A 12,185-nucleotide genomic window follows, 5' to 3' on the forward strand; every position below is an offset into this window, starting at 1 on the left:
AAACAGTCAGCTTGGTGTGGAAGAACTTGACTGGCCTGCACAGAGTCCTGAGCTCAACCTGACAGAGCACCTTCAAGAGGAATTAAAGCAGAGCCTGTGAGACAGACCTTCTCATCTAACATCGGTGAATGACCTCAAAAATGTGCTTCTGGAAGAATGGTCAAAAATTCCCATAAACACTTAAACCTAAACCTGTGGAAAGCTTTCCCAGAGATTTGAAGCTGTTATAGGCAGGGCTGCACATAAGTGGTCCGCAGGTGAGCATTTGCTGTCAAAATAAAAGACGCGCACCAGATAAGAAGTTGGAACGCGCGTTTGCGTACATAAGTTGTTCTGGAGGAGGACAGACATTTGTTCAGAACTCTTAAAGATGTCGAAGAAGCAAGCTCCGTAAGCAATTACTTTGGTGTCCCTCCACCGCAAAAGAAGCTGGCCGACATCATATTAAACCCTATGGATTAAAAATGGGATGTCAATGAAGGCAGACGAGCAAATACTTTTGGCAACATATATCATTTGTCAATATAGATCAGTCTGTCTTACAGTATCTTGTTCTTTTCATCTAGCAAACCCCTGGTAAATTCAGAACTCTGCAGTGTGAATGCATGTAAACCTGCTCCTGACAGTTAAAGGCAGGAGTGCTAAAGAAGTGCAGGACTTGCTGGGATAAGCTAGCGGTTGGCCTACGGATGTTCCCAATGGTTGACTGGAAGCTTATTAGTCATCATACTAATAATCAAAATCACATTTCTTCTTCAGTGTTACACTCAGTCCTCCCCTGAATAGTTGCTTTTACTTGAATCACAAATTGATTGTTACAGGAACTTTGGATGTTGAGGCATTTCAGTATTAAACTTTGTCAGTGAGATATTTTCTGTTATGTAAAACAGGACTAACATCTGCTTCTCACTAAACCCGCATGTTTTGAATTGACAAGAGTAAAAGAGAGGATGAAGCATTAATTAGCAAAGGATGAAAACTTTATAAAAGCAAAATTCCAAAGTCATAAGCACCACCTAGGAGTGGTTCACTCCTAGGTTTATATACCAGTTTTTAATGCATTTACTGGCCGTTTCTTAGGTCAGACCTGCGCATGCATGATTTCAAACTCTGGCTGTCACTTTTCACCATTTCAGCTGCATCATTGCAAGGTGGACCATGAAGTAGACAAATACAGGGAAGGGAAACATGAGAGGAAGAGAGAGGAGAGTTCCAGAAAAAGAGGGGGAGGATGAGATTGCAGTGGCGGTGAATGTAGAGGAGAAAAGCAAATTTGAAGGTTAGGATGATGAGAATGCACTGACTCACATCGGTGCGATGTGCCACTGAGAAACTCGAGATGCGAGCAGATACGATTGAATGCTAGAGTTTCCCGCAAAGAGCCCCCTTCACAGCAGAGCATTGAGGGAGGTGGGGGGGGGGAGGTTAGGAGGGTGGAGGTATTATTGCGTTAAGACATCAGATCCAAGGCATCTTCATCTGTGTATCAGTTGCATCAAACTTTGAAATTGAAAAATGAGAGACATGGGAGATAGAAGAAGGAAAAAGGTGGATTAAAGTGAGGAAGTGCAAAGGGGTTGGAATCTTTACAGTGAGGTAGCAAAAAGCCATGAGCTTAAAATGGGAAAGACAATAAAAAAAAGTGTAAGATCTTTGGGAGGTAAAGGAGCATTTTATAACCTCTCACCATTTCAGACTCGTGGTATTCTGAGGAGCCACAGGCCTGGATGAATTATTCAGTTTCTGGCTGGAGGATCTCCTCTGGGACTGCCGTTAGCTCTCCTCTAACGTTAGAGCACCACTTGACGGTAAATGCTCGCTGGGACAAACAAGAGGTCCTTAAAAAAAGACCTATGCACTTAACTCACACTACAGCAACCCTCCTCCCCCACAACACACACACACACACTCACCCCCTCGTCTTGACCTCAGCCAAGATCAATACGCAGCCGGAGCCAGATGTTGCACAATACCTCGGCGGGGAAGGAAGGTTTCTAAGAGGAATCCTCCAGAGGAAGTTGTGTGCCTGCATTTATAAATGTACCGAGGGGCATGCCAGTAGATTGTAGCGCTGTGAGAAAAGGTAGGGTGGCTCGCATTCAATTTTCACGTCACTTTTTATTTATTTATTTATTTATTTTTACAGAACAGCAGTGATTTGCAGAGCTCAGCGCTGTAATCCAGGGATTTCACACAGCCTATCCTCAGAAAGTCAGACCTTCGGTGCTGACAGGGCAATAAGTGCATGGGCTTTGGATTTCATTGAGAGGTCCAATGCTGCCATCTTCAGGCAATAAGGTGAAGCATCATCATCACTGACGGCAATATTACTGTATATGGGTGATTGTAATTCTAGCACAGCGATCCTTTTCTTGGTGCATGTAACTGATATCGCTCTGAGGACTCTATACTTATACTGGTACAAATGAACAAGATAAGCAGAAGTGACTGTTCATGAAGATAAACGTTTCCTCTGCTGTAACACCCTCCAACGATTTCCCCATCATAATGTTAATAATATTATTGGTAAATTGGTTCGCTGTTGAGCATTGGCTTTCAAACCAGCTGTATATTTTTTTCATGATGTCCAGTTTCAATAGGTTGCACAAACATTTTACTGTTCACAGGTTTCTCCAAACCTTTTTTGAGTTTGAACAGGTTCAGCCTAAAGTGCTCACATCAAATCAGATCTGCTCGTGAAGTCCCAGCTCTGGCCTTCTTCGGCCTTTTAGGATAAATGTTTAAAATAAACAAAAATATAATAAATAAAAAGAAATGTTTAACTTCTTAACTTCCACACATGCACATGGTGTTTGGGATATTGGAATATTGGAATTTGGAGTTCAATTACCATGCCCATATATATAATTTTCACCAAGCATGTGGTTAAAAAATCTAAACGTACTTGTGGCATTGGTGACCTGGTGGAAAAAAGTGATACCACAAAAGTTATATCTTAGTAAAGGTTATATATTAGTAAAGAATTAGCATTGAGCTTGCAGCCAACTACTGAAGTTATATGACACAAGATATCCCCTCTAATGTCTTAAAGTATAGTATCAATCTCAATTTGAAGACAGAAAGATCGATTGTGGATTTGGAGTGTCAAACTATATATATATTCTCCTCTCACCCGCCACTGCAGGCAGTTTTTCTCTTTCAAGCTCGGGTCCTCTACCAGAGGCCTGGGAGCTTGAGGGTCCTGCGCGGTAACTTTGCTATTCCTAGGACTGCGCTCTTCTGGACAGAGAGCTCTGATGTTGTTCCTGTGATCTGCTGGAGCCACTCGCCTTGCTTGGGAGTCACTGCACCGAGACATTGCCATTCAATAATGGTAATATGGTAATGTCTGTTCTCCCCCCCACAGCCCCCCCTTTTTTGCCTTTTTAACTGTTTTCATTTTCTTTGTCCTCACAAGAAATAAATGAAAACAACAAGCTCATTATTTGGTCCTCTCTGTGTTTCAGTTTATCAAACTGTCCTTTCTTTACATTTTGTTCAGCTTTGGAGAGCTTGTTGGCTGTGGATTCAAGCTAAGGCTCAATTCATTGGAAAGCTACCACTCATGCAATATTTGTTTTATAATTCTTTGAAAGCTTGTAATGCATAATTAACCCAGAGTAAGGCATTTTCACATAAGGCTTTTTAGTTTTTAATGTAATATATTTACTTACAAATTTGTAGCTTCACATTTATGTTATTGCAAATTCACTTAAAGTAAAGACTCTGAATACCTCTTGAAAAAAAAGGGAGCTCTTTTTATTATTTAGATTCTCTCTTTTTTTCTGGACCCGATCTATTTGCTGTTGAAATGACCGACTTTGCACAACATAATCAATAAAAGAGGTCTTATTTTAAGATTTCAAGGTGTATTCACCCTATCGACAACCTCCCTCCCTCCACCAGTCAGTATCATCTCTCAGCAGACTGATACCAATCAGTAACACAACACTGCAGGGAAAATGAAATGCAGTGCTGCAGTCAGCTTTGCATCGCCTGCTTTTGGTCTGGGCCTCAGACCAAACACTGCTGCTGACTCCCTCCAGAGTCTATCCTCTATCTGCTGCTGAATTCCAGATAATGCTGATTTCTGTTTTTCAAGCGGCATGTAGGAAGAGCTGAAACTGCAAATGAACAAATGAACACAAGGAGACTGGATTTATTCCTGGAGGTGGAAACAGTATTATTCTTTGAGTTAAACATCTGTGGATGTATCAGCAAGCTGCAGTTTTCATCCAAACATGGAAATGTAATTATGGCAATAGTTTTGCTGTCAGTAGAAGCAAAGACAACAAGCTTGCTGATTTGATCTTGAAAGGTCAGCTTCCTGATTTTTTTTCTTGCGATACTAGTCACTATGCTCTAGGGATAGACTGATTTTATGCACATACACATGCTCACCAGATCCTATTTCCATATCTTCTTGAGTTGCGTTTTATGTTTAACCCAAGCAGAATGCATGCTATCATAAGTATAATAAACACGATACTAGTTACACATCAGCATACATAGTAACTGTGCACATGCTAGAACTGGCATTTAGCTTAAAGCACAGCTGAAAAAATAGAAACACACAATCATTCGAGGCAGTATAGATGTAAATGTGCTGAATATTTCCATTGCATTGTTCCAACGTCGTAGAAGAAAAACAAACCGCTTTCTTGGCTTGGTGAAATTGTTCTCAAGGACACACTCTGCGCCACCTAGAAAATTTACTGCAGCAAACTTGCAAGCAATCATTATTTTCTATAATTAGACGTAAATGCATAGGCATAATAGGGGGAAACAAGCATACATGGAGGCCATGCATGACAAATAACCACATTAGTAATTTGATACAAATTAAATCAATAGATCCCAGCAGTACTGTGTGATTTACAACAGAAGGGGCTAAACAGCGAGGTGATCAAGAGGTGAACAAATCCTATGATTTGTTGTGCAATACGTCTGCATTACAGGCATCTGCTAAGCTGAGGAGGCATTGAGCGCAATGCAAATCTCATGGTAATGGTATTGTTAAAGCAGCCACTGTGTAACCACATCACTGGCAGGGGCACAGCCTCTGCCATTGCAAACAGCGCATTAAAAATTCACTGTAGTGGATGATCAGAGAGGCTGAGAGAGACACAGGGAGAGAGATGTAACCTGCATTGCCTCCTTGCAGCGGCTGAGTGGTTTTACTGTAAGATTGATCTAACCGATCACCTCATTTCCTCTCTCATCCACCATAGCAGCCAAAGCACTGATAGTTTATCCGTCTGAGAAAGTGATTTTAAGGTGCCAAGTACAACACAGGAAATGGCCCTGCAGACGTTCTTGTATCTGGTTATGGCAAGCCTTATTGCCGACTGTGGGATGAGGCAGCTAAAGAGGCATCACTGAGGTTTGCCAGCGAGGGAGTGACAGAGTAATTCTGAGGACTGTTTCAGTGTCAGCCATGCAGAACACGGCTGACCAGAGACGTAAATCGATTTGACATGGAGCAGTAGTTGTGGTATTTTCTTGTAAGAATAGGGTTTTGTTCAGTCTTACTACACAGCATAGGAAACTGCTGAACCGCTGAGGCTTATAAAATGGTATGGCACAGGCGAAAGAAAGACAAGACAGTACTGAGTAGGAGGGACCATATGGTAATAAAGTTAGCTGAAGAAAAAACACACACAGGCAGCATAAAAGTATTTTTCAAAAGCTTTGATGTCATCTAAAAGTGAAACCGCGGGAAGGGGCTTGGATGAGCCTGAACAAGGATGTTCTTGGAGTCTAAATGTAAAACAGCCCAGCTAAGTGCATCCATAGCAGTGAGCTTTGCGGACAATGAGCTTTCCAAAAAATCCAATATGCATATTGACTAAAAATATCCTGTCTTAGTACGGTGGTGGAGGGAAGAACCAAGAATGAAGTCATATCCCCGAAGAGTTTGGCTTTAGCTTTCTCCTCCAAAGCAATCAATCAGAATGGAAATTTTTTTTGTGGGCCTCACTCTCCACTGATAGACAGAGAGCAGACACAGGATAGCCATGAATGTACAGTATCTAATATGTATGACCAATGAGAGCCAGTTTTTTCTGTTTTTTCGTTAAAAGACACAGAAACCACCAAAAATTTACACAGCCAACAATTGAAGAAGAATTAAACATTTTAGGAATTAGCAGTTTGATCACCAAGTTCTGTGACTTTGCCCATAAAAATCCCAAATCATATCCAATTTAAAGTTGGCTAATCTCCCCTTGTCCTTGTGGCCCTCTGGTCCGCTTCCAGTGCGGTGGGTGTGTTCTGATTGCTCAAACTTGCACACAAAACTGACCTCTCGTGCACGTTCTGTGTGGAGAATCTGATGTGTGGAGAGGCCAAAGAGCAGTCTTCAATGGAAAAGTCTCCAATACTGGAAGCTAGAGAAGGGGCATCGAGGCAGCGGGTGCATGCTTGTCATTTTGTTGACATTTACGATGTTTTATGGTGTTGTGCAGCATGAATTTGACCCTGCAGTTCAGACTGGTAAAATGTATTTCCACTATGACATCCTAATACATCTAAAGGAGAACATTTGATGATGGACAGACATAACCGAATATATATGTATACATAATATAGCTTTCTCATCCACTGCCTGCATTTAAAACCTCTGTAGACCATCTTTGGACTCTGTGTCCACAGAAACAGTTTGAAATGAAATTTTCAGGTCAGCAACTCTTTAATCTAGAAAAGGTGACATGTAACACCTATGCCAACTCATATAAATACACCCATACTCACACACATACGTGTAGTCTTAGCAATGACAGGATGGGGAGTGTAATATCACCTTTGGGAAATTAGCTGATGGCAGCAGTTTGACTGCACCTCAGCCTTACCCGAAAGGATCGACTTACGGAGAAGTCAACCAAATATCAATAAGGGTGATTTAGCTGTGCACTGCTGAAGGATAAAGAGCTTATGCATGAAACCTCTGGAAATACACTTGAGCTTGGCGTGTAAAATGCTGTCGCTTCAAGCAAATCCCCTGATTAAATCCCCCGAACACATTTAGTTGGCTGTATGAGGGGAAGCCCGGTGTTGGCTGTGAGGAGGAGGACAGAAAGAAGAATGGGAGATACAGAGGAAAAATGGGAGCAGGAAAAGAATAGTATGTGAAAACCTACAGCATAATGCATTATATACCACACATGATGCTCTTTGATGTGAGTTTGATGTGTGCCCCCCTCTGGGATTTATGGCCTTCTGTGTGTTACAAGAGTGACATTGTCACAGATGTTGCAACATTTGTAAATTAAAGGCAGTGCAGTGTTATATTTCTGGATTTTGATCCAATTGCTCAATAGTATCATTCAGAATTTTTGGCAGTGGCTCCGTTGGTGTTGACCTATCAGTGATGAACAGGTTTCATTTTATGTGGAATTACTGGGGAGTGTGAAAGAAAGAGGAAGTGGGAAGAAATGAGAATCTAGCAACCCAACTTGGATGTTGCACTTCACCTCCTCAGCCAACGAGACCAGGAAAGCCCTCTCATTGAAATATGATTAAGATTTACAGCTCCTATGAAGAGAACAGGACAATTTGCCTTATTTGGATCATTAATTTTTATTACCTTTCCTGGAAATGTCTGCATTTAGTGTTTTATTGCAATTTTGAAATGTAATGGTTGCTCTTCAGGGATGTACACACAGGAAATTAAATGCTCTAATAACAAAAACTTGCATTAGTCCATTGTTGACAAAATCCAGGCTCATACATAAATGTCTTTTGCTTAATCTTACCATCTCAGGCCATTTTTCCATCATCTCCCATCTTCCATCAACTGAATGTCATTCAGAATGCATGTATATGCTCTGACAGTATATAGAAGCAATACAACCGAACAAAAGCACAGCAACAGCCCCGAGCTGTTTACCATCGACTAATAAGCCTCCGCATCTCATTAATAGAGGCTGACTCATGTCGTTTTGAATGTAAGCCTTGAAATAGGGTCACACAGCCCGAGAGAAGAAAGGACAAGAAACTAAGGTAACAGTAAGAGTCACTTGAACTCGTCTTGCAGAATGCAACATTTGGCTGTTCATAAGAATATATGCAAATAAGAATTAGCGCTTCATGCATGATTTATGAGCCTTAAGTGCAAAAAATGACTTTTTTTTTAAGGACAATTGTGTGAGATTTTTAATAGGTTTTTTTTCAGCCTGCATTAAAAACCATCAAGGAGAAACATAAGGTTATTTTAACTCAGACTAAGCCTAGACCAAAGTGAATTCCTCCTTAACCAAGAGACAGAAGCAGGTCTTCACCTTGTCAGGTCACTAGAGCATTAACATTTTTAGCAAGTCTGCACAGGATAAACCTCTTTTCCTAAGCTCTATGTGCTCACCTGCATTTCTTTTCTCTCTCTCTTTTTTAACTCAGCAAATCAGTGTGATAACATCAAACATAACCTTTTAAAAAAGAGTGAGACATCACTTAAGAGAGGTAATTAGCTCTTTGAAGTAGTGACAGCTTTCCATTTGGGAACTAGGGCAGCGCTTTCATCTGTGATTAGCTGTTCTTAAGTCCATCCTCAGCTAGCAGAAGATGGAAAGAGACTGGTAAGCACAGGCTTGCTCAACCTTGAAACGTAACAGGCACTTGGGTTGTGGTCTTTTGGGACCCCTCCCGCAGGCGTGTAAGTCTAAAATATGCTGAAGGTCTGCAGGGGGAGGGGAAGTCTGCTGTGGCAGCGAGAAGGTGAGGCAAGAAGCTGAGAAAGAGGAGCAGGGCAGATCAACAGAGAGCAGAGGAAGGTGCAGAGTGGATGTGATGGCTGTCAACTGCAGTCAAATTTGTCATAACTATCAAATCAATGTGCAGCTTTGGCTTAGATGCATGAAGCCAGCCTTACTGGCTTACCTCAGCACTGCACCAGAGAGGGACTGTCACTGGATATTACCATGTGGACTGCTGAGCCTATTCGCCCATGTGACAGTAAACAGGGACAACGATACATCCCGTCTTACTCCCACTTTCCTGCTCTGGGGACACAAGCATCCCCCTACTTCCTGAAATGTGCCTATGTGCAATTTTGGTGTTTGCATTATATATGAATAACCAACGGAATAACCTTAGTAATAAATGGAAGCTCTCAGGGATTGTATCTTGAGCCAAAAATAAATAAATAAATACAATGTTTGTGGCACAAAGCTCTTAATGCTCTCCCTGCACTTTTTTTTCTAATAGTTTAGTCATAAAAAGATCATTTGGGAATAATTTAATTCCAAATAATAGATTTCTGGTAATAACTGCTTTGGATGCTTTTCTTGTTCACTCTTTTTGCCACGTGGAAATGTAACTGGAGGCTTGATCTGTTGCTACACTATTAGATAAAAATGTTGCAAACTTACAGTTTGAAATTATAAGTACAGTATATGTTAGAGAATGACAATGTGAATGGTATTATATCCCAGTTAATCACAATTCTTTTATATGCAGAGCAGCAGCTTAGGTAATAGTTTCCTCCACTTCATCTTCTAAGGAATACTGCCCGGATGAGTGGCTGGGACTGGATCTAGTTTTCAGGTTGATCGAGCCGTACAGTTTGGCCGAACGCTTGGAATAAGCGATGACCTTTCTTCTATACATCTCTCCCTTCCACATGGAGATCATCAGCAGCGTGGAGAGCACCACGCCGCCCAGCGTGAGCAAGCAGAGTCCCGCGATGACGCAGCGATCCAGGTGGGCACCTATCCGGGCGCTTTCCATCTCCAGCTTCTCCATCTCTCTCGCCGACACGCTATCGCGGTCCACCACCACATCCCTGGGTACAGCGTAGGAGATGATCACCAACGAGATCCCGGTTACCAGGAACGTGACTGCACTGATAAAGCCGTAGTCAATAGAATTCCCGGAGCCCTCCCCGAAGGAGAGATCATCCTCGGACATAAAAGAAAACTCGGGGAGAGTCTCAGAGCAGGGCTCGCCGTTGCGCACGGCTCTGTGAGTACTTTTGCAACTAGACTCCGGGCTGGCCAGTCGCAGGTTGACATTCTCGTCGATATAGGTGAAAGATGTCTCTAATTCCTCGTCGCAACAAACTCGAATTTTTTCCTCACCGAGGTGACCAAGTTTAATCTCCGCGCCCGCCTTGCGCTGCGCTGTCCTTGGTGTTGAAAGACACCGGCCATGGCAGCTGCGGACCGGGTTACAGGCGCCCTCCCCCGGGATCGCTCCTCCTGTTGATCCACTCGACTTGCGGGCATGCAGCTTGGCCGAAACGCGGTCAAGGGCGTCGGAAATGTCGGGCTGTTTTCCTCCCTCCTTTGCGGGAAGCAGCTCTGGGGAAGCCATTCGTGTTTCACCACCCGCTGGTTCACTCTGAGCCTTCCTCCCACGATGTTTTCACTCCACAGCATCCCTATTAAGAACACACACCACGTCTAAGTTTAACGGTGCTTATAAATGAGATTCATGTCATTGTAGATAGCATTCTTCTTTTTCTCATATTTCATAATTCACGAATGCGCTAAAACTTGTGCGTAAAATGAAGAATACACATATAGTTAAAATAGAGTAATGCTGACGAAAAAACCACTTTAAAGTTGATGAGATGGTTTAAGAATGGACCTTAAAAGGCGCTTATATGCCAGTGCTTAGCCAAATGACTCTTAATCCAATTAGGTAAGCAAAACGTACAAATCGAGATTAAGCTATCTATTTTAATTCTGTTTTAAAATATACAGTGCTTGATCCATAAACACCTTTGTGAAACTGAGCTATAACTAATCCCTGCAAGCAGAGATATTCATAACCACTATCAGCCCGAGTGCATATACTTACAGTAAAAAAGCATCAGTAGCTTTAAATAAAAGCACCACTAAGATATACCCTAATCGTCCTGCACACTTAATTTGGATTCAGCGTAAGATATGAGATGCTCCTCTGCATAAGGGTTGGACCAGCGATGCATATTTTTTCTAATCCCTGACTAAAAAAAACACACACAAAAAAACCCTCAATCCTCCTCAAGCTGCATTAATAAACAGAAATAAACTCACCGCGTTACTTAAGCATCCCTTTCGACTTCTCTCCGTCACAGCGGATGATACCACACAACGGAGGCAGACAAAAAAAGCCTTATCGGTAGATATGCTTTGAATATATTCTGAGCTTGCTCAGTGCTTTGGCAGACCGGCTGCACTGAGGGGAGCTCTCCCCTTAGTCCCTCCCACACACACACAGCCTGCGACGCCCACGATGTGGCGCTGAAAGGAGCGCTGCTATCTGTGAGTCGATTGCGATCGCTGTCCGTCAACAGAAACCAAGACTTGAAGGGCTGAGGGAAATCCTTATGAATGGCACCGAAATGCCAGTTAATAGTTGTAAAGCTCCAGCGCACTATACTTGGAAATATCGTAAATAATGTATAAGCTCAAATGCCATCAACAAATTGAAAAAGAAAAGTCTCTTGGTGAAATTAGGAGTTTAGGAAAGATTCCCAAGGTCTCTATGAAGGCAATGTTAAACCCCCATAGAGACAATTCATACAGAGATGCTAATGCAGTAGAGATAAGGGAATTAAATTAGTTTACAGTGGGGACTCCTCGGCTTACTGGGATAGGTCTGGGCACTGGGTCAGTACTCTGGGCTTCTTGTTGTTGTTCTGCTGAGGGGAGCTGCTGTCTTTGGAAATAGCCTTTGCTGTGATGTGTGTATAACTGTTCTGCAAACAAAGGCTGGGAGGGTCAGACTTTTCAAAGTGTTACTGTTTTGTAACAATGATTGATGTCATTCATGTCACCTGCCAGTGCTTTTAATGTTGTGGGTGACCACTAATGATTTATATAAAAACAAAAGTTTTTTCTGTTTGCTTTGCTTAGGCAATAAGGCTCTAGTGATATTTCAGCTGCTGTTCTGTCTGCTAATCATCTTTGCTTTCCAGCAGTGATGCATCCTTTTGCCAGGACATCTCTTTTTAAACCACACATTTCATGTGTTGACTTTTTTAAACTAGTGGCAGGCGAAATGTGGGATGGAAAGAGGGGGAATAAAATGCTGTAGAGTCCCACATAAGGTGGGGCACCTGGTCACTCTAGATCCCATGTAGCCTACTCTACAGGAAAAATACAGTACAGCATTTTAATATTTCTGTAGCCACACAACTGAAGATCATAGACAAACATAGAGTAATCTCTTCTGTATGTCAATTAATGGCATCATCATGCCAG

General features: G+C 42.2%; 1 protein-coding gene across 1 annotated transcript; it reads right to left on the bottom strand.

Annotated features, from left to right (window-relative positions):
• Positions 1-7,568: 7,568 nt before the first annotated feature.
• On the bottom strand, positions 7,569-11,162 carry tmem74 (transmembrane protein 74). The gene is made up of 2 exons (XM_085473392.1): positions 11,016-11,162; positions 7,569-10,375 (listed from the first exon to the last, which is right to left on the bottom strand). The coding sequence occupies exon 2, from the start codon at positions 10,306-10,308 to the stop codon at positions 9,463-9,465; it is 846 nt and encodes a 281-aa protein (XP_085329518.1). The 5' UTR covers positions 10,309-10,375; positions 11,016-11,162; the 3' UTR covers positions 7,569-9,462.
• Positions 11,163-12,185: the final 1,023 nt, after the last annotated feature.

The sequence above is a fragment of the Copadichromis virginalis genome, linkage group LG11 (genome assembly GCF_057382275.1).
Source record: "Copadichromis virginalis isolate Kocher_CV1m ecotype Utaka linkage group LG11, C_Virginalis_male_GT1.1, whole genome shotgun sequence".
NCBI classification, from domain to species: domain Eukaryota; kingdom Metazoa; phylum Chordata; class Actinopteri; order Cichliformes; family Cichlidae; genus Copadichromis; species Copadichromis virginalis.

What these genes read in the sequence shown, in the direction of transcription:
- tmem74 (XM_085473392.1), bottom strand. Translation starts at nt 10,308, where the DNA reads ATGGCTTCCCCAGAGCTGCTTCCCGCAAAGGAGGGAGGAAAACAGCCC.